The sequence below is a fragment of the Physcomitrium patens genome, chromosome 3 (assembly GCF_059467195.1).
Source record: "Physcomitrium patens ecotype Gransden chromosome 3, ASM5946719v1, whole genome shotgun sequence".
Taxonomy (NCBI): domain Eukaryota; kingdom Viridiplantae; phylum Streptophyta; class Bryopsida; order Funariales; family Funariaceae; genus Physcomitrium; species Physcomitrium patens.
In genome coordinates, this window is record NC_143412.1 from 22,096,372 (window position 1) to 22,117,890 (window position 21,519).

A 21,519-nucleotide genomic window follows, 5' to 3' on the forward strand; every position below is an offset into this window, starting at 1 on the left:
TAAACTAGAATGGCTATTGATAAAGACAAGAAGTCTAGAAAGTCTTGAAGTAAGATTAAAGGCTAGAAAAGATTTGACAAGAGTGAAGAAAACTTCAGTCTTTCTTCTATATATATTATGCAATTAAAACTATGCATTGACATTCTATAAGACCTCCAATACATGTTCAATCTATAAAACATGAGTCTTAACTTGCAAGGCAAGTTTTTTATATGCATACCACATTGTTAGCTTGTACCACAAGCTGTCTACATGTGTGATACATGGCTAACTTGTTGGCTAAGTTTTTAACCTATTAATTAATTATAAACATGTATAAAATCAAATATGCATCTATGAAACTTCTAAGAAGTTTTGCCACAAGATAATATGAAATCTACCTATATTTACTTTCTACCCAACACGTCTTATTTAGATAAATATTTATATCTATGACTGCACGTTAGGTCCAATCCTCCCAATTTTTAAGCATGCACAAAAATACTACCTTGTAGACTACATTAATAGCTACAGAATCTGGGGGCGGGAAATTGTTGAGTGAACACCCTTGGACGGGAAACACCTCAGATGATCCGTTGCATCTTCATTGCGTTCAAGGTTAACGTCTCATTTGTCACCGGAGATCCAACAGCCACAACAGCAAAACCGTACAGAAGTGTTGCCGTCCATCGATCATCGGCCAACGATACTGCAGGTACAAGTTTCCACAGTACTTCACACTTCAAACTGATACAACATGCCTCCACCTCCGAAGCGAAATATCCACGCAAAGCATTCCCACTTTCACTTCCACAACCACACGTCCATTCGTAATCTGGTCTCTACCTCGACAAACCCACTACGAAGAGTACGAATCTACCGAGCGAATCTCACTTAAATGCTTCAAAGGTCCTCCGTAAAGAATTCCAACTGATTCTTCTCCAATGCGTAGGAGATGCCATGAGCTATCTTGAAATTTGTTGCTTTGTGGAGGTCAGGAACATGTATCCTTTCAAAGCTGTCTGCTACCTGGGCTCCATAAATTCGTTAACCTAAAAGTTCTTCCTACGGATCCTAACTGAATCAGCAGAACGCTTCACATATAACCCAGAATCAGAATCTGATATTGTACTTCGTTACACTTCATTCACCAGTCGATCCTCCGATTTTTAATTCGTGTGTGAACAACAGATTTGCGCATCTGGTCTGGCAACTTGGTTGATAGGGTTAAATTGATGAGAAGAGGCTGAAGCATTAGGTGCAGAACAAGTGGAATGTTTAAATTCACTGAGCCAATATCAATCTGACCGAGGACTGAATTTCACAAAATTAACTTCAAGGTAGTAGTATAGAGATGGAAAATGAAGCGATTGTAGGTTTGAAGCAAACTTTAGTCACAGTTAACGGGCCCTGTTGGGCTCGTATGCTCCGCAATAGTTCAGTCCACCAACAATTGGCATGAGAATCAACAAGTTTACATGCGGATACAAAAGCATTTCTTTATTTAAAAAAGCATCGCTACGGGAGGATGGCATTGAGCGTCATGGAAAAGTCTACGGATCATGTCGCTCTCCAAGTTGCCGCCCGTTCTCCGCAATTCAGCAATTGCGTCTATGCCGTGGAGCCCGCGTTGTTCTAATTTTCTCACGTCCCGAAACATTCTTTCCAATGAATAGTTTCTACTTCTTCTGTAAGTAGCAGCTATTCGATGTGCACGACTCGAAGAGTTTAATTCCTATCTTGCTTCGATCGTCAGCCATAATCCTACCACATATTTCTTAGCCTCCCGCTTCCAACCTCTGATTTGGTGAGTTTTTTTTTCTCAATCCCAGCATTGAGAAGGACATGTTGGAATCTAATTACAAGAGGGAGGTGCTCTAAACCTTGTCCCTAGCTATTAAACATCTGTTCATCAAGCAGGATACAAACCTCCACAGTCGAGAGTCTGATCTCCAGAAGAATTCAGCTCCACATTACTTGATGATTTCATATACAAATTGCTAGATAGCAACCCGTCACGTGTCAGACGGGATAATAACGTATCAACTATACCATATTAATTCCAACCCTCGGTAACATATATTTTAGAAGGATCCCTCATTCATAGCCTGAAATCAATATCGAATTGTGAAGATCATCAACGGCGAAGGCCCTGCTATCTATACTAGGCTGCATTCTATGCACGAATTGCCTGTAATTAAATTTCTTCGTCAGAATCAGACAGATCATCCGCACCAATCATGGACGCTCCTATTAAGAGGGGCAAGTACTATCCGAGACTTCAAGCAAACACCTCGTGAGATCACACATTTGTCTTATCGCGCGTAGCTTCCTGCAATGACAAACAGTCGCACCTTAGCTTCCACCATCCTACCGTAGTACATATAATCAATTAAGAGATCACAAATTAACCACTAATCTAAGGACTAACCACTAACCTGTAGCAAAACAACCCGATCTCTGCTACTCATGAGAGCAATTTCGACTTTGAGGTCCTCAAACATTAATCAAGTGAATTTCATCTTGCACTCCGTAGAACCCCAACTTAAGCTTGGGCTCAATTAGAACTTAAAATCGCCCCTGCCTACAGCTTTCGTGAGCCGACTTACCTCACCAATTAACCAATTCACATCAAGTCTTCAATGTAAAGATTCATGAATCAGGTTCATGCCACATGTCATAATACCAGTTCATGTTCGACCATAAGGTTGTTCGAGTTCACAATCTGGCAAAGACCCTAAAGAAGAACGCGTTCCCTTCTGCAGAAGATGCATGGCTCATCATCTACAAGAAAAGGCTTGAAGCATGCTACAGATACATACGAGTTAAAAGTTTCACAATGAGAGGAGTAAATTAGCAAGGAAACTCTTTCAAAATATGGTGACCGTGAATGAGTATGTCGCACAGATTCACTAGTGAAGGAAGCAGGATCTAGCCTCTGTTCAAGCTCATCACTTAGAAGTTTAAAAGCTTCTTTCTAAAAGTCATGAAGAAGCAAACAGCTGTAAAATAAAACAAAACAAGGGTGCAAAGACTGTCCATTGTTCGATGTGATTATACTGCAAAAGGACACAGATGGTAAACTTGCGGCTTGCGTGACCTGGTACGACGTAGAAGTTGCATAAAATTATCAGAATGACGCTAGCTACCTGCGAGTAGGCGATTGCTCCTGACTTGGTTTCATCCGCGATTGTTGACTCGAGTAACATACTCTCGCGCTCAATTCAGCCTTCGAAAATGACTTGCAAGTACATTTCTCTGGTGAAGTGGAGCCCTGTTTATATCTTGGCACTTGAGAAGCATTGCTCGGTTCCGTCCAGACTCCACTGCTCATCGGTGCCAAGCGTGCCGTTGGGCCGTCGGGTGCAAGTGGTGTCTTACTGGGACAAGTTAAGACAGGGCAACTGCACATACCACAGCAGCACGAGCGTACACACTTGCAGAATGGGCATTCAATACGAATCCGAGACCGAGGCTGAGTGCACTGCCAATTACCACAGCAGCAAAGCTGTGTCCTTTCTGACTGGGGTTTTCTCGCTGGTGTCTTCGATGTTGGCTTAAATCCTTCTTTACATGGTACCTCTAATTCCATTCTTGAAGTCCTCATCAGCTGTTCGTAGTTCAATGGGTATGCCACCTCAGGTTTTAAACCTGCATTCTGCAGTAAATCCATTGAACTGTCCGTAACAGTCCGCTCTTTGTCATGTTTCAGTGTCGGGGTTTGCACTGACTTGGGCGAGCCCTGAGACAAGAGCTGCTGCTGCTGCTGCTTTGTATATTGTTCACAGAAGCACAGGACTGAACCCTGACAAAACTTGCAAATCTGTGTAGAGAACTTGCAGTTCTTAGGCTTATGACAATCGCAATCCTTACACTTTGGACTCGACGACTGAAGGATCTTGAAAACGGGATTGTGAGCATTATCAAAACTTGAACGAGGTTGAGGGGAGCATTTCCGCTTGTGACAGTCGCAGGTTGCACACCGTGGTTCCACGTAAGAACTACTGCCGGCGGGTTTGGCCGCTACTCCACTCATCCTACCTGTAATCAGTAGGAAGCCGCAAAGTGTTATTGGTTTGCATAAATAGCAAATTGTATCCCCCAAGGCGTAGCACTTTTAGGTGAATTGAAACGCTGATACGAAATAGTTGTCGACTTTAAAAACTTAATTTCTTTGGTGCTGCTGAGCACTTGCTCAAGCCCCCCAAGATAGCCCACGCAGTCTCGACATAGACTGTTTTGCTTTTTCGACTTCACGTACACAAATCCTGGTGACATTGACATACATGACAAGCAATATAACAATTGCATGGAGGGCGAGAAGGGGCATCATCAGTTTAGGCTGCACTACACTGAGAAGCTGGAAGACCGGTGGAATATAGAGTAAAGAGTGGAGGAGATGGAGTAGAACCTGAGTAATCAGACAACTTCTCGATATAAGATGAACAGCTTGGTTCCGGGCAGACGGTAGATTCCTTGAAGTGTGGTGGAAAAGAAAATTGTATTTTGGACCCGCGTGATTGTCCAGGTCGAGGTGACGGACATGAAGGCGGGCAGCAAGGGTTGCAGGGATTACAGGGAGGTGGGTATCCGCATGGATCTTTGGAGAAGATCGGGATGCATTTTCTTAAGGGCGGCAAATAGATGTTTCCATAGATAGGATCATAATCACCAACGCGCAAGTCACAAGGGCAACAGTCTCTAGGAGAGTAACAATGTAAGTCATTCGATGGAGGCAGGTAGAGATCATCATATTCAATGAAACATCGACATCTACCAGGAAGACGGCCTTCTTTGCATCTATTTAACTCGCTGACATCCATATATTTCTGATTTGAGTCTGGTAAACATGAGTCCATCTGTCTCTCTGGTGAACGAAAGGGGCAGCAATCACACTCACTGCCACTTTAAATTCGTGCTGAGTGTAAAGGTGTGCTCTACACTGCAAAAACGCGGCTTGGACTCGGAAAGAACTTCAGTGCTGGTTTTTTGATGTGAAGAAGTTTCCGTAGACGACGACCTGTTGTAATTGTTTTCTTAACAAAAAGGGTGTTGCTGAGCGCAAGCATTCCACCACCTTGGACGTTGATGTCCGTGGGGGCAAATACTCTACGTACACGGGGATTGGCTTAGATCCAAAAATAGTATCCCATCGATTCCCCTGGCTTGGTTTTGCATCCCACTACTCTTGGCTCCTTTCGCTGACTTTCAGGACAACTCTTGCACTATTTTCCAGTAGGATTTCCCAATGTCACGTAAAAACCAAGGGAATTTTGACAGTACCTTGTAATTTAGGTCGGGATTCTCGTTTCCCCAGTCCATTAAGAGCCAGTTATCCAGATTTTTATGTGGTTTTTCCTCTGTGGAAGCACAGCCTAAAGGGTTAGGTCAAGCGAGACATACGAAATCAACTTACCCTCTACACAGACATGAAGCGTCACAACATTAAGACGAAAATTATTAAAAGGTACACCACAACAAAGAAATACTAGTACAGAATAGATGTTCTGGAGAACGATTCAGTTCTCAAGTTCTACAATACCAAAATCTTAAATATGCATGTAGCGACCTTACCTCAACCATGCATCTTGTTGATTTAGAATCGTGGCCTTCTAGAACCGCTGACATCGGCACAAGAACCTTTCCATATTACGGCCCTAATGAACCTAACAACTTCGAACATCAGAGGAGTTAAGTGTTTCGGTTACTCCTGCTCATCGCTCGGTCTAGTTAAATCTCCCATCCCCATCATCCTATCTCGTAAAGAATGAAGACCAGTCATTTTTTATGCACAGAGCAGACGTCCAGGGAAAACAAAGGAGACAAGGACACGCATACATGAATCTTAACACACCGTAATTCTCTGGTTTGACATACACGATTGCCACTCTACAAATTCACCACCGCAACAATATAGAAGTTACGGACATTTCGCGATTACCTACTCTGCATTATAAGTATTACCAGCTGGTCTGCAAGACTTTCTGCACAATTAAACATTAAGATACCAGCGATTTCCCAGCCCCAGATTAACAGCAACTTCCATTATCTTCAATTTTTCTTACGGTAAATTGTTATGTTCATGATGACCACTCTCTGAACAATATTTTATAATGCTTTGGCTGCTGAGTTGGCTTAGGTTCACTAGTTAAAGGTTATCATAATTATCCGTCATGTATAACCCAAACAGCAACGACGGCTGTGATGAGGGGGGTTTGGAGGAACAGGAAAGAGGCATAAGCCAAGAGACACAAAACTTGGATGCAAGGATGCAAGAGATCCCAACGATCTTATTCCTTGAACCCTTTCTGGCCGACCCCAAGGATCAGATGACATGTACACATGCTCAATATTCCCCTTCACCATCGTGTGCCTCTTGAAACATATAACCCCATTTTCCAGAAATGGCAAGAGGCTAATTATCAGTTTAAAACATAAGTTGCATCCTGCACTGCGACACATTGCGTTGGTAATAGTATGCATCCACATGCATTATGGGTTTCTGAATCTGCATGTGAGTCGATCACTACAAATCAGTCCCACAAAACTCAGCTCTCACACACACGAACTTATTGCAGAAACCTGTTATGCATATGGGACCTGCGGTGACAAACATATCTATTGTGTTTACTCTCTAAACACAACGGGATGTCGGCTATTTGTAAAGCTTTCAGACCACTCTACTGCAGAAAGTTTCATAGCTGGCTTCATGTAACGTGCGTAGCAAATTTAGGCTCAATAGATATCCTATTTCAACTGCGCATTTCGTTTTTTCAGACAAGATATGTAGCAGAAATGTTTGCGTGCTGTACCACCATTGATAACTGCCTCTACAATATATTCATATATCAGCATGTTACGAGGAGACTCACATGCAGCTTGTTCCGTTGCATGGAATTCCATAGATTAGTGACACAACTGTTTGCTTATAAACTAGTCCCATAAGGAAATTGGAAGCTACTTTGAGTAGGTCTATCAGCTGCAGAGCCTGAAGGCAATATTGACTTGAAAGAGCTTCCAGAGCCCGATTATCAGATACTACGAGTCACGGTACGATATCAATGCGTTGCAGTGCAACATTTCCAGCTCACCACGAGGCACACGAGATCGCATCCATTCGAATTGACTATTACTTTGTTCACTAAAAAACTCTTGCGTGCTACAATGTTTTACTAGAGAAAGTTGCCACATCCGTATGTTAAGAAAAACTAACTAATGTACCATAAAAACGAGCCAAATCTGCCATGAGTTGTCTACAACGGCCGGACGAAGCAAAATTCCTACGAAAGCAAACAGCTTTGCCATGCGCCTGCTCTATGATGCGCATGGCACAAAGAAACACACAAGCCCTCTCTAATGATAACATCCGAAAGTGCCTGTAATAGGAATTAATTATCCTGAGAACTCTGGTCTTGTAGGGGTTGATACGACAACTTGTGTCCTAAGGTTTCCTACAAGTGTTAATGAAGAATAACACATGGTGCAAAAGATAGGAGTTCATGATTTTTAAACCTTTTTTTTTTTTTCATTGGTTAAAATTAAGAAGTCTTATTTAGTTGGTATTATACTTAGAAAAATAAATCTAAGTATTATAATTAGAAAAGATAACGTAAATTGCACTTTTTATTTTTTTATATGTCATGAAGAGTGTTGTTTCTTGGAATTTGTGATAAGTTAAAATTAATCATGATTACTATATTCTTCATTATGGGTAAGTCAATTTAGTAAAAACCTGGGTTTATTTCACATTCTTCTTAAGATAGAAGTTGACATATTTAGACTTATAATTATTTCACATTCAATTGCTTCAAACAAAAATCTTTGTTAGACTATCTTATCATGGCCTTTCAAAGTAGGCTTTTAGATATAAAAATCACCTAAGAACAACATGATTGCTTGCATTTAATATTTTGGATTATATTCAATTTTTTTAATTAATATTTTTAAAAATATACATAAATTATAGTAATATTTAGTAATTAAGTTTTTTTCATAAATTTTATAAAAAAATTTATAAAAGTGTGATAAAATGTCACAAATTTTAACTTTATACATATGTGAATTATTATTCTTTTTTTATACAAATAATTTGTAGACTAAAAGGATTTAATCACTTTTGATGGTTTATTTTATATCTTAAATATGACTTCTGCTTTTTTTTAAAGGACAATAAATAAAAGATTGTTTTGTTGAAAACAACATCTTTAAATATTAAAAATATATATATATATATATATATAATTTTAGACCATATTACATCATTTTAATTCTTAAATTTAATTAAAGTTTTTATTTTTTATTTTTTTATATTTGTTGACTAAGAAATTTTTCTTATTTTACTCATTATCTACAATAATCTACTTCATGTAAATTTACATCTTTTAAGTCATTTTTTATTTTATTTTCAAAATATATTTTTTTTTTATTAATTTGGTAAATTTCATAAAGATCTTGATATTAAATAAGTTTTCTTGATGCTTAAATGTGTTACAAAAAGAGAATTGCACATTCATAATGAAAGAGAGAACAACAAGAAATCAAATATACACAAATACAATATGTATGTGGTTTACTTCCACATAAGCTACATCCACAAGAAGAAACTCTAATTCACCGCTTTAGTAATGCCATACATAGGATATAACATGTTCGCCCCAAGTTCACTCTTGCATTGCAAAATCTGCCCTACATAGTGACCCTTGATTCCAAGTCCGCCCAAGTCTATACCTCATTGGATCTCCCAAACCAAAAATCATAAACCTAAATTTATTCTAATGCATTTCTATTTGCTTGTCGCAAGTGATCCATACCACAAGGCTCCATCCCCTAGAATCCTAATTAAGACCAACCCTAGACCTTTGCAACAACATTTAATAGTCTAAACCCCATGATAACAAAATACAAGCCACTATCAACAATTTCTACATTGGTTTTAAAAAAATTATAGTGTTGTTTTCTATAGTAAAAAATTTCTTAGCTCTTTATTAAACAAAACATCTTATAAAGATGAAAGAAATTATTTGAAGTTTTCAATGAATAAGACAAATAAATGTTTTCAATTTGAAATAAACTAATAAATCACTTTTAAAAAATCTAACAAATTACTTTTTTTATATAGAAAATAAAAATAGACTTCTTTTATATAAAAGTATATTTCTATTACTTATTATCTTTCAACAAGAAACATTTGAAAACAATTTAGATATCAAAACCAGCAATAAATTAATACATATTATCCAATCTTGTCAACCAACAACTACCTTGTATCTTTTATAACCTTTTTATTATTATTATTATTATTATATATACATATCAAATTATATTACGTTTTGTTAAAAATTATTCTAATTTTATTATCACATTTATAAAGATACTCAACTCTTCTATTAATGTAATATTACCTGAAGTTCAGGTTTTATTTTTAGTATAATTTGAAAGGTTCGTATTAGCAGCAAAGATTCTTACAATTAATTAAAAAAGAATACCTCTTTAAGTTCTTTTTGCATGAAACATCTATATAGCTATTTAAAATTATGCACACATTTTTAGTTTATATTTATACATTTTTTTATTGTATTGATAATTAATTTCATTTAAATAAAATTATTCTATACTAAAAACAATTTTTTTGATTTCAAGTTGTCAGTTGCCTGAATTCTTCTTATGACTTTCAATAACATAAAAGTAAAAATTTGCTCAATATTTTTACAAAAATAAGAAAAACATAAATAGCCAAAGCATGATAGCGATACAAATTGGTAAAAAGACGTAGATAATAATACATACAACCACAAACTGATACCAAATTTTAAAAAATGAAATAAAATTTAGAATCCATGATAGTTTTGTAAAAAAAGAGGTTGTGTGTGTGTGAGAGAGAAATCGGCGAAGGCGAAGGGGCCGCGTCGCCATTGCGCTCGACGGCGACGACGACGACGACGAGGATGTGCCCATCTCCAGTTAGTTGCCTACATATGCACCACCTGCCTTCGTCATGAAGGCCCAAGTATCGAGATCAGAAGAAGAAGAAGTTGTACGTGGAACGCTGTGGAATTACGAAACGACGAAGCGGATGATGCAACGAAGTTTTGGGCGAAACAGAACCAAGGCGGAAGAAAACCCAACCGAGAGCGAAAGAGAGAGGGAGCGAGAGAGCCAGAGAATCACTAGCCCCACCCGCGTTGGATTGCAACAGTACGCAGCCGTTGTATTTGTGGGCGCCATTGGTCAGCAGCCAATTCGCACAGCATTCCCATCCAGCAATCGGACATGCTCGTGGATTTAAGCGAAATTGCTTCGTGTTTGATTTCTCTAGGCGCTTCCACCGTAATCTGACTTGTCCAACACGTCCCCACGCCACCTCGACCTGGACGGTGCATGCGCGCGCTCCCCCATCTCGATTGCGATAAAATCAGCCATGATGGAGCTCCAGGCAGCAGCCGTATCGATAAGTTCTGCTGTTTGGGTTCAATCCGGGAGCTTCTCGTCTGTTGTTGCAAGTTGTAGCGCGGTTGAAAGGGTGGCAATAGCCCCAATTGGTGGCATTCGACCGCTTCCTTTTCGTACCCGACAGAAATTTAAGACCTCTCTTCGCATTTCTATTTCGAAGAGGACTTGGACCCCGCTCTGTGGTAAGAAAATTGCTCTTATACACTTTGCCAATTTGTAAATTTGTGAACAATACGTTGGGATTTTGAGCTTGGGTGTTTTGTAAGTGTAGGCGAACAAAGAGTGCAGAGGAGGGAATTTTTGCGAGACGGCGCATTAGCCGCAGCCGGGTTACTCGTGTGCAGGGCAGCAATGGCGGAGACTTCTGTTGGGGGATATTCCAGTAAAGGTTATTTTCATTTCCAACTTTTTCAGCTTGTTTGCTCATGCATACTGTCCAGTTCCAGAGCTCCATTTATTGATATGTTGTCGGCATGAATCAGTGGTCATTACCAACCACATTGTCTTTTGCCATTCCTTGGGGAGAAATTTTATCGATTGCCAGCTCTAAATGTTGGTTTGTTTTGTTGAAATCTCTAACAGTACTGAAGCAATTGCCCTACAAGAAGGAAGGGTACAACTTTTGGACGTGGCGAGACCATAAGGTGCACTATATAGTACAAGGCCAGGGTCCTCCTATTGTGCTGATTCACGGATTTGGTGCATCAGCTTTCCATTGGAGGTAGGTTTGGTATGCTCCTGCTCAGAGTCTTTTCAAGATTTTAATTCTGTTTCAAGTTTGTCTTATTTCAGTTTGGAGCGACAGTCTAAGTGAGCTCTACCTGCAGGTATAACATCCCAGAATTGGCTAAGACTCATACAGTCTACGCAATGGATCTCCTAGGATTTGGTTTCTCCGAGAAGGCATTGATAGATTACACCGCCGATGTATGGCGGGATCAAGTGGCGGACTTTGTGAGGGATGTGGTGGGCAAGCCAGCCGTCCTTGCAGGCAACAGGTATGCCATTGCTCCATGAGCAAATCCTATTTCAACTTTTTTCGTGATTGTTCCTAGCAAGCTTGATGGATGCTTATTCCTTAGAATTGTTTGATGTCATCTCTAGTTCTGGTAGATTTTCTGGTCTGACCACTGGTTTGTCCCTGTGCAGTGTGGGCGGATACACTGTTTTGAGCACCGCCGCTGCCAATCCTGATCTAGTTTCAGGGTTGGTGTTGCTGAATGCATCAGGCCAGTTTGAAAGCTCAAGTCCAAACGAAAAGCTAGGTGATGAAACACCCGAGAAAGAAGTCGTTGAAATGGAAGAGTCAGTATTGAGCCGAATATTCATTTCACCCATCAAAAACACGGTTCAGAAGTTTACTATATTTTTCGCATTTTGGCAAGCCAAGCAGCCTAAACGTATAGAATCAGTTCTACGAAATGTAAGTACAAAGCACTCCACTAATCCTTGCCAAGTGGGACCAATTTCTGAATCGGAATTGATTTCTAACGCAGTATAGATGTTAAGAGACAACACATACTTAATGTACTGTTTGCAATACATGCAGGTATACAAGGATCAAACAAATGTTGATGAGTATTTGGTGAATTCCATTGTTCAACCCACAGCAGATCCGAACGCAGCAGAGGTTTATTACAGGTACTTGTCTCTTTAACTCCAGTTTCTTCAACAGAAAGTTAAGTGAATTTAGCATCTGAAAATAGGGAGCTAGGATCTCACAGCATGGCTTTTGTTCCTTGTGAGCGCTGTAGTTTTAACATGTGATTGATCTGACAGCTATGAATGGTATTTGGAACGCAGACTCATGACGCGAGTACTGTTCAAGCAGACGAACCAGACCATCAACAAGCTTTTGTCTCAGCTATCCTGTCCCATGCTACTCCTATGGGGTGATCTGGATCCCTGGATGGGTTCTTCAAAATGTGACATGATCAAGAATCTGTATCCGAAAGCTTCTATGGTGCGCCTCCAAGCTGGCCATTGCCCCCATGACGAGATGCCTGAGCAGGTGAACAAAGCTTTGCTGGACTTTGCAAACTCCGCGTAGCCCAGATTGTTTCAGGCAATGGTGCCACGCCATAAGTTGTGAAATATGAGCCACTGTAAATTTCACAGATGTTCAGTTCTTTTCCAAGTCACAGCTCCTGCATCTGTTTGTACTTTACTCATTTATAAACGAAAGTTTGCAAGCCCTTCTTTGACTGATTTGAGACGTAGATTGTTAGCGGATAAGTAATTAATTGAGTGATTTATGTGGATATATATATATATATATATATTTATACACATAACAAAGTAACCCATTAACCACAGAATGATTTAATTCTGTGCAAGATGGATTTTACTCTAGTAATAAGTGTGGAAAATACAACAACACAGACGTTCTAGTGCTTTCTACTCATTTAACGAAACTCAAATAAACTACAGTATGAACAGATGCCAATTATAAAATGCCAAAGCAATTGATTTCCAAAAAAATAAAATATAAAAATAATACATGTGGAAAAAAAGTTTTGCACAATCTCTGCATTATCAAATGATGAATGTGTAAATACAAAGTATGTTTTCTAATACATGTTAAGAATATTTACAATCTTAATACATTTGTAGTTGTAAAGGTGAAACAATAGTCTAAAATACTTTGAAGTGAATTATTTTGAAATAAGTTATTTTCAAAAACTAAAAAGAATAAAAGAATAAAATAAGACACTCCAAGCAATTGGATGACAATAGGATGATTAAGCTTAGGCCAAAAATAAGCATGAAGGTGATATGTGCCTTCAAGAGTCCATTCTAGTTTGTGATTCTTGATTATCTCCCTACTCCAAAAGTTGGTATGGCCTTGGATCATCTAAGTTTCATAGAATCTCCAAAACTAGACTCATAATTTAACTTTGGGGGCCACTTTAGCAATGATGGTAGCACCGACAAAGTTTTTTGATCACAAAGAAGAAACAAAATGCTTACAATGCACATGAGCCAAGCAATGGAGTGAGCTAGCCAATATTGGTGTTTCAAAGCCTAAAGAAGGCACTAGGACCACCTTGGCAAAGTAGCTACATGAGATAGTGGGAGCATCTGTGAACATACTCAACATGGTCAAATACTTGATGTTGGAGTCGGTCAACGCAATACAAAGTACAAAACTAAGACCATGCAAGAATCTGAAGTTGTTGCCAAAATCAAAAAGTATCATGCCAAAATTTGCACAGCATGTAGTTTGGGCCTCATATTCACCTAAAACAAGAATATTGTTATACCTTATTAAGTTCAAGGGCAGATTTGTAATTATCACAAAAATAAGGGATAGGTTTGCTATCATCAAGAATATAGAGATATTCTTGATATTTCAACAAATTTTAAAGATATATAAAATATTTTTTATTTTATAAATTATAACTCAATATAAATATTATATAAAAAATTATAATTTTTTAAAGTTTACTATATAATTTTAGAATTTAAAAATAATTTAATATTTGAATTAAAAAAAAATTGAAGGCCTTAAAATAAATTATAATTACACAAAAAGAGCATAAACATACCTAGAATATCTATGTCATGATATAATCTAAAATGACATAACCAATATAAATAATAAATACACCACAATCTAATTCTTCTTCTAATATTAATATTTTATATATAAAAAAAAGAAATTTGCTAATACCACCACAACTTTTGCCATTGCCATTCAATACAATCAAATTTAATTTTTTTAATATTTTTCAAACCATTTGATTGGAGAAAAAAATAAAAATAATAATGATATGACTAATATTCAAATATTAAATAAATAAATAAGTTATCATGGCAACTTAACATAAGAAATAAGAATTTTTTATCAATGATGAGGAGGTCTCTTTAAATTAGGAATTTTTCCAAAAAATCCTAATTTTCCTAAAATAAGCTTAGTGAGATGCCCTAAAATAAGTCTCTAATGATATTCTTGTATAATGTTGGAAGAAGCACCACATAACTCAATCCATGGGAAAGAACATCACTTTGTAGTACTTGTAGTCACATCAAGGTAAGCACATTGAATTCATTATGGTGAAAGAATTATAGATCCCCTAAAAATCCTCAATGGTGACAAATTTTGGCCTTGTACCAAATCCAGAAGATAAGGACACCACCAAGTTTTACAAGCACAATGCTTGTTCTATAAGAAGCTTGGTTGTAAAGAGGTTGAGTTCACATGGCGTAAGCCAAAGTAGATAGTGAATATAAAATATTTTCAATTGTTTTCCATGTAGATAATATCATGGCGCATATGAAGTTGTAACATGCCAAAGTGTGGGCAAAGTATAATGCCTTCTCAGATGCCTCAAAGAAGCAATTTTTCTACTAGGTTAATTTCAAAAACATCCTTACATCTCATTTCAAAACTAGGAAGGTACTTACATTTACAACCAATTGAGAGACATTATGGACGTGGTTAATGGTGGCATGTTATTTAATGCAGATGACAAAGAGTTTATGTCGACATGAACAAGCATTGTGAATTTTTAAGTTGTTCAAAGATGTAAACAATGACCAAGTTGAGCTTCATGGAAAGAAAGATCTAAACTACAAAGCATACAAGGTAGAGATCTATCCTTTGCAACTGTTCTATCTTGTGATTGGCTTCATCTTTTATAGAGTCTCATTCCAAATGGTAGCATGTCTTGTGGATATCACAAAGACCATGTCGCATATAGGCTACTTCAATGGATGCAATGACAATTATGTAGCTTATTTGTAATGGTGGTTTAGGCTATGAGCTCATAGAAAATCACCAAACTCTTCTACATACAATGAGTGTTTTTTCTTACTCTTAACATTGGCTAAAAACAAGGCATCTCTTATCTTGACTTGTGAATCCAATTCAAGCATCAATCAAAGTTACACAACCTCCACTTTCTTGTCATTCCACTTTTTGATTGCAAGCTAGGTAAAGTAATCTTTCTTGGAAGTACAAAACTTTTGGATGTTGTTGCTTCAAAATGTTGGACACAATGAGTTTGTCAATAGCTTGATGGGCCTCATCTCTTACCTTTGCTTGTAGTATAATCTCATTAAGAGGATAAGTTGTACATGCCAAAATTCATAGACATATGGTGGTCATCTATAAAAAATTGAATAGATTTTTGCAATAAGGGCACATAATGACCTACAAGTATCTTGCACAAAAGTCATCTGCATGTATCCTTCTCATTTCTTAGTGGGTGGTACTACTTGCGCTCAACAATGTTGTGAAGGTAATTTCCATGGTTGTGACATGCTTGTGAGGACTGAGCATGCTTTTGAATCAACAAGAAGCCCAACTCAAAGGCTTGATTCAATTATTGGTGAAATTGTAGAAAGTATAAGGTCTGCACATTACAAAGACTCTTGCCATGGATTATGGTGCTCTAAATCTGATCATTTGTGGATCTTGATATATGGCTCTCACAAGTACAGAGGCTTTTATTCAAGATCAAGGCACCTTTGTGATGAGCCTCATGGCTTTGTTGTTCACAAATCAGAGTGAGGCCATGATTTGTGACATGACTACATTGTTTGTTGGACTTATCAACAACATTGCATCCATTATTGCCCAACATGATTGCAACAACGATGCTAGCAATGATGATATTTTGAAAGTGTTGCCCCATAATTTGTGTGTACTACAAACTTTTCCATTGTGCATTTCCATCCATTGGCATAGGTTGTGGTTGGAAATAGGTGGGTGGAACATTCAATCTATTGAAGATATTGAGAATGACCATTGAGCCATGGTACAAGCCTACCACAAGGAGATGACCTTCAAGAATGTTGTTGACAAGTGCTCTAATTTGTGAATAAAATTTCACATTGAATGGATTCATTGCAATGGTCCGTTTCTACAACTTCAAAATTTTTGTAGCAATCTAGCCTCCAATTTTCTAATATAAGCACGATCAAATCTGACTTCTTCATAATTGGGTGGGAGAAGGACAAGTATTGACAATGACTCACAAACTTCTTGCTTGAGAATATCTTGTACTCTAAGCAATTTAACAAAGTCTGTCGAATTTGACCAGAATGGATGTTTTTAGACAACTTTGCTGATGAACTTGACGAGAATGGATGTCTTTGGACAACTTCGTTGATGAATTTGACAAGAATGGATGTTTCTGGACAGCTTTGTTGATGAATTTCATCTACTCCTAATTTACTTAGTTTAAAGAGACCTGTTGATGAGCAATGAATTCACAATCACAAATTTTGAAATGTTCTGTCCCTCAATACAGTTGAAGGGATATGGTACATCAAACAACTCATAACATGGAAGATTTTCACAGACAAGACATCAGAAGCAAGGAAAAAGGAAGCAATAAACCGAACGATTGAACTGAAATTCCGCAACCTGGAGCATAAGTATTCAAATATAAAGTTGTGCATAAATTGAAAGTTTTTGTGAGGTCTAACCAAGGAAAGGTGGGGGTTTAGCCCTAAAGTGAACCACTTGAATGTCAAATGATCACATGGAACATGAAAGATAAAAAACTCAGAAATGTGACATAAATATTTAGGCCATACCAGTCACTCATATACAAGAAGGAACAAGAACCCAGACTAAAGTTTATTAAACATGAATTGTAATTCTCATCCAACCATGACACCACAATGCTTTGATACCGCAACAGAGATGATCAAAGCAAGATTTCGTGCACTTCCAGGGATTAGTCAGTAGCAAGATCCGACACCAGATGAATGCATGTTGACAGGGGGAAGAGCCAGGCAAGGGAACACGAAATAGCACCATCCCACGCAGTCCCAAGCACTTTTATAAAAAATTGAGTACTGAACTTCCGCATTGATGCGTTCATTTGCTGTAGTTCCCTACAACGTGTATGACGAGATTCTAGGCCAGCAATGTCATTTCAATACAAATGCAAGTTTCTCATAGTTTGATAAATACATCCCAATCCTCTGTGCGATACTAAGGATAGCTTTCAACTGTACTTAGGAAACCCCAGAAAGTTGTAAAAAGCCAAGCGATTTTTCGGCTACGAGGCTGATCTAACACTAAGAACAAAAGTCAAAAATTCATTGAAAGACTTTCACCAGAGATATGACATGGTACGTTCTCAAACGATCTACAAACTACTCACTCAGGCCGCCACGTTCAACGTCAACGCTACCCATGCCCTGATCCTCTTGGTCACTGTCCTCGTCTCCATCCACTTCCTCATTCGCATCATGAAGATTTTTAATAGTTTCTGCGAGGAACCGCTCCTCTCTCTCACTCACCTGCGAGGGACAGACCAAATAACGTTACAGTTTGGAACACTCAAATGCAAAGCTAAGCTGCAGAGAAATGTAATATACATGTCACCAGACATTTGACATGACTCAAGTGACGATCACACCGGCAAATGAGCAAGTAAATATGACAAATAATCAAACAGGTAAATGAGCACGCAGGATGAAAGTACCGCTCGTGGTGGCTCCTTGACAAGAAGCTTTCCTTTGTGCTTCTCAATCTCTTTCGTACAAGCTTTGATAGCATTCTCCAACACTGTAATTCCAAGGTCCTGACAAGCAATGCACAAGTTGAATACGAGCTTTGAAAATAGTAAAAACTAAAACGGTAGCATTTCATGTTTATTCGATGTAAGCTGACCAATATATGAACATCTGTTTGGGATGTATTTATCAACCTGGTTTAAAATCTTAAATCCCACAAAATATGTAGATTTAACTCACCTTGTCAAGTGTCTGTGTGGTGATCACATAAAGTGGGGGTGCCACTAACTTAATCTTCACAGGACACTCTTCAGTTCCAGCAGCCTCTGCCTTTCTCATTGCATCCTGTAAGACACACAGAAGAACATGATGTGAATAAAACTAACGACAAACAACTGTGCGTCATGTTTTTAATGCCAAAACTCCTTTTAGTAACAGACCGTTGAATTATTGCCCACAACCCCCTCGGATACAGAGAGAATGAGCCAGTCACCTTGCAAACTGAAGACAAATGCTGATTTTCCAGCTAACCCGTAGACCAAAACATTACAGCATGAACCAAGAAAAATAAAAATAAAAATGCTCGAGTAACAGCTGTAACTAGCTCACCTTGATGTGAAGAACGCCATCGAACTGAAAGCATTTCAACTCAATATCAGCACGAATCTTCAATGGCTGAGGGGTCATCCTCCTACGGATGTTCATAATAAGAGCGTCCTTTACGGCATCAGTCATTGCTGGCACGGTCTTAGTAACCTACATCATACCATCTACATTAGAGGATCCATTCGTTTACACCTGATGGAAACAGATTTTTTGTACGTCATTCTCTTAGCAAGTTCTCGTGAAGCGTTAAGCGGGTGTTGTAACACTAGCTCACCTCTTCTTCACCTTCCACTTCTTTTACTTCCTTGGTAAGTCCGCTGAGAACAGAATCTGGGTCGGTAACAATCAACTTGAATGCCTGTCCCTCGAGGCAATGACACGGTAAGCTGGAAGAAGAGACTTCGGCCCGTACACAATTTCGAATAAAACATCATGGGCAATTATCCATACGCCCTTTTTCAGAAACTGGACAGTACTCGCATGAACTCAAAAAACATCAGATGTAAAAGCTCACCTCAAACGCATGCCCGTACTTTTTGTAGAGCGGCCAGGCTACGTTTTGATATAAATCCTGCAAGAGGAACATAAAAAGGTCATGAAGAGCACGTCAGGTGGTCCAAGAAGTAGTCACTCGTTCCACAAGCAACAGTCGATGGCGACTGAGTAAAGTTGAGACATTCATGTATAGCATGGGAGATTTCGAGCTAGACTCAAAGGGTCTGCAGACGGCGACGTCGATCACTTGATTGCTCAATCGTTTCAATAATGATCACATTCACTTAGTAGAATTTTACCTCCAAATCAGCATCCATTGTGTCGGCGACATGGCGCATGATAGAGTGCACCAACTTGCTTTTGTTATAACGTTCCTCACAGCTGGCAACGTCCTCCTCAGAAACCCTTCGTTTGCTAAGATCTATGTATCCCTTCTCCTTGTCCACCCTGAGGACCATGACGGGCTCTTGGCGTCCAACCTTAATAAGACTGCTGATACTTCGGATACGCCGACGAGACAGCTCTGAGAGGAGAATCATACCCTCGATGTTGTTGTATTCAAGGAGTGCCACATAAGCACCCATCTCAGCGATATTTTTCACCTACATTGGGACGATGTTAACGACGGGACCAGCACATGTAGAGCCACCCGAGCAATCCAACCAGCACTTAACAAAGAACGAAAATTGTGCATTGTCCAAATTGACACAATACTTGATGCCTACTGAAGCATTAGGCATCAGAACTTCAGTTCCAACGCATAAACGAAAGAAGAACTAGAAAAAAGAACTGCCGCTAACTAGCAATACAACTAAATACACCGCGGACAGTAATATTGAAAGGATAAAAGGGTACCAAGAGCATCATTCACATCCTGCGCCGTGCCGCTGACAAATATGAAATCAATTACTTGTAGGTAAATGTCTCATGAAAGTAAAATAAAATAAAATAAATAATAAATAAATAAATCACATCAATCTTAAACAGACGCGATCAATTTCGGCCTATTCTCAAAGCACAAGCGAGATAATTCTTGCAAAGACATGTTCCAACGAGAGGATGGGTAAGTGCAAGCACAGCGTTGATTTCATATTCCTCATGAAAGTCGAGAGGTCCAACACACCTAAACGGTAGGTCTAACGGATTCCAATATCTTAGTGCAGCCGCAATAATGCAACACTGAAACTGAACCCCGAACCGAGAGCATAATAGACCTTGTTAAAAAATTCCTGTGGAACAAGAGCCCGTAACAAAACTCATTGGATAGAACCACTTACCGAGACCATGACGACGTCGTCTACCTCCGGGTAGCGCGCCTCATACATTCGACAATCGGTGACCGTCATGGTTGCAAACTTGGCTTGCACGAGTATTAATCCAACCAGAAAAGCTCAAATATGTATATTCACTGAGGAGAGATGAAAATAGAAAATCCGCGAAACAAATTGCCGCACACCCTCGGAAACAAAATTCCTTGAACCGCTTGGAGCCAGCGACCCTAATGAGCGCAGGCAGCGAAGTAGCGAAGAGACCGATTAGGGTTTAGTGCTTAACATATATGACCCAGATCCATCCACGAACGCTGGATGTCGCAGTTTTCCAGTTTCGTCGATGTATATCTTCATTCATCCAATTTCATGGATGATTCGTAGATGGATGTGTTTTTTCGTGATACAATTGGCATACAAATTCATCCACTTCCTTTTCAGGTTCGAATGAAGAAGAAGATATTGTCCATTTAAAAATCACTACAAAGTTTGGAGTACTTGGAAAAAGAAGCATTATTTACATGAATGATTATGTGATATTAAGAAAGCAGGATAAAGGTTTTTTTTTCGTTATTATTATTCAAACATGTGAGTTTATTTTGTGCTTATGTACTTTGTAAACTTTATTCTTCAAATAAAATTTATGTAATGTTACTTTATTTTAAAGATCAGAAAAGATAAAAATAAACTCAAGTCCATAATAATATTCGTAATAACTTTTTCATGATATTATTGTGATGGAAAAAAAAACTTTAAGGTTTATTGTCACTTCAATAATAAATTATAAACATACATAACATTGCTTGTCACATCATTGGAATTTTGGTTTATTTTCAATGGTTGTAAATATGTATGCTCAGGAAAAAAAAACTTATCTTGTAACCAAAAATAGGGAAATAGTAAAACTATAAGATTCCTATAATATCTAATGATGTTGAGAATAATTTTATCAGATGCAGTAAAACCATTGTATTTAGTCAATTGAATGTATTTAATTTATTTTTAATTTTTAATTTATTTTTTGCTCTTCAACTCAAATATAACATTCTAAAAATATTTGTCAAATATAATATTTCTTTTGTGTTCTAAAGTATTTATTTATGAGACAATTAAATATTCTATTACCTATCAATATCTCAAAAAAAATCTCTTGATATAGGTACTTGAACAAGATTTAAACCTAAAACCGAAAGAAGTGAGTAGTTATGCAGATTTGGTGTTGTTCCTTTATTCGGTTTGTAGTACG

The 21,519-nt window shown here is 38.2% G+C and overlaps 3 protein-coding genes and 1 long non-coding RNA gene across 13 annotated transcripts; 2 read left to right on the forward strand and 2 right to left on the reverse strand.

Annotated features, from left to right (window-relative positions):
- Window positions 1–1,464: 1,464 nt before the first annotated feature.
- Window positions 1,465–7,035, reverse strand: LOC112279626 (uncharacterized). 10 transcript variants are annotated; one of them, XR_002969078.2, is made up of 5 exons: window positions 5,554–6,561; window positions 4,391–5,339; window positions 3,129–4,020; window positions 2,418–2,563; window positions 1,465–2,311 (listed from the first exon to the last, which is right to left on the reverse strand). XR_002969078.2 is itself a non-coding variant. In XM_073532532.2 (5 exons), the coding sequence occupies exons 3-5, from the start codon at window positions 4,836–4,838 to the stop codon at window positions 2,233–2,235; spliced, it is 1,419 nt and encodes a 472-aa protein (XP_073388633.1). In that variant the 5' UTR covers window positions 4,839–5,339; window positions 5,554–5,645; window positions 6,852–7,035; the 3' UTR covers window positions 1,465–2,232. The 10 variants fall into 10 exon arrangements, 7 of the variants coding, with proteins under 7 accessions (XP_073388633.1, XP_073388632.1, XP_024370022.1 ...); XR_002969076.2 differs by lacking the exon at window positions 2,418–2,563 and adding an exon at window positions 2,666–2,738; XM_073532532.2 differs by lacking the exon at window positions 2,418–2,563 and adding an exon at window positions 6,852–7,035 and having other exon boundaries at window positions 5,554–5,645.
- On the forward strand, window positions 6,176–7,605 carry LOC149989592 (uncharacterized). The gene is made up of 2 exons (XR_016502303.1): window positions 6,176–6,315; window positions 6,558–7,605. It is a non-coding gene; the product is annotated as an uncharacterized LOC149989592 (long non-coding RNA).
- Window positions 7,606–10,302: 2,697 nt separating this feature from the next.
- LOC112279403 (uncharacterized) lies at window positions 10,303–12,636 on the forward strand. Its single transcript, XM_024513804.3, has 7 exons — window positions 10,303–10,610; window positions 10,700–10,816; window positions 11,011–11,149; window positions 11,256–11,426; window positions 11,578–11,851; window positions 11,978–12,069; window positions 12,232–12,636. The coding sequence occupies exons 1-7, from the start codon at window positions 10,397–10,399 to the stop codon at window positions 12,476–12,478; spliced, it is 1,254 nt and encodes a 417-aa protein (XP_024369572.1). The 5' UTR covers window positions 10,303–10,396; the 3' UTR covers window positions 12,479–12,636.
- A 4,677-nt stretch (window positions 12,637–17,313) lies between these two features.
- On the reverse strand, window positions 17,314–20,523 carry LOC112280420 (eukaryotic translation initiation factor 2 subunit alpha homolog). The gene is made up of 8 exons (XM_024515893.2): window positions 20,283–20,523; window positions 19,305–19,607; window positions 19,025–19,081; window positions 18,785–18,868; window positions 18,514–18,660; window positions 18,145–18,249; window positions 17,874–17,972; window positions 17,314–17,688 (listed from the first exon to the last, which is right to left on the reverse strand). Exons 1-8 carry the CDS (start codon window positions 20,349–20,351, stop codon window positions 17,542–17,544), a joined length of 1,011 nt encoding a protein of 336 aa, XP_024371661.1. The 5' UTR covers window positions 20,352–20,523; the 3' UTR covers window positions 17,314–17,541.
- Between the last annotated feature and the right edge of the window lie 996 nt (window positions 20,524–21,519).

Coding starts and splice junctions, on each gene's coding strand:
- LOC112279626 (XM_073532532.2), bottom strand. CDS start 4,838: ATGGACTCATGTTTACCAGACTCAAATCAGAAATATATGGATGTCAGC. Junction 4,021..4,390: donor GAAGTTGTCTGATTACTCAG/GTTCTACTCCAT, acceptor TACTGATTACAG/GTAGGATGAGTGGAGTAGCG. Junction 2,312..3,128: donor GAGCAATCGCCTACTCGCAG/GTAGCTAGCGTC, acceptor TTGTCATTGCAG/GAAGCTACGCGCGATAAGAC.
- LOC112279403 (XM_024513804.3), top strand. CDS start 10,397: ATGATGGAGCTCCAGGCAGCAGCCGTATCGATAAGTTCTGCTGTTTGG. Junction 11,150..11,255: donor GCATCAGCTTTCCATTGGAG/GTAGGTTTGGTA, acceptor CTCTACCTGCAG/GTATAACATCCCAGAATTGG. Junction 12,070..12,231: donor GCAGCAGAGGTTTATTACAG/GTACTTGTCTCT, acceptor TTTGGAACGCAG/ACTCATGACGCGAGTACTGT.
- LOC112280420 (XM_024515893.2), bottom strand. CDS start 20,351: ATGACGGTCACCGATTGTCGAATGTATGAGGCGCGCTACCCGGAGGTA. Junction 19,608..20,282: donor ACGACGTCGTCATGGTCTCG/GTAAGTGGTTCT, acceptor GTCCCAATGTAG/GTGAAAAATATCGCTGAGAT. Junction 17,689..17,873: donor TCAAGGAGCCACCACGAGCG/GTACTTTCATCC, acceptor TGTCCCTCGCAG/GTGAGTGAGAGAGAGGAGCG.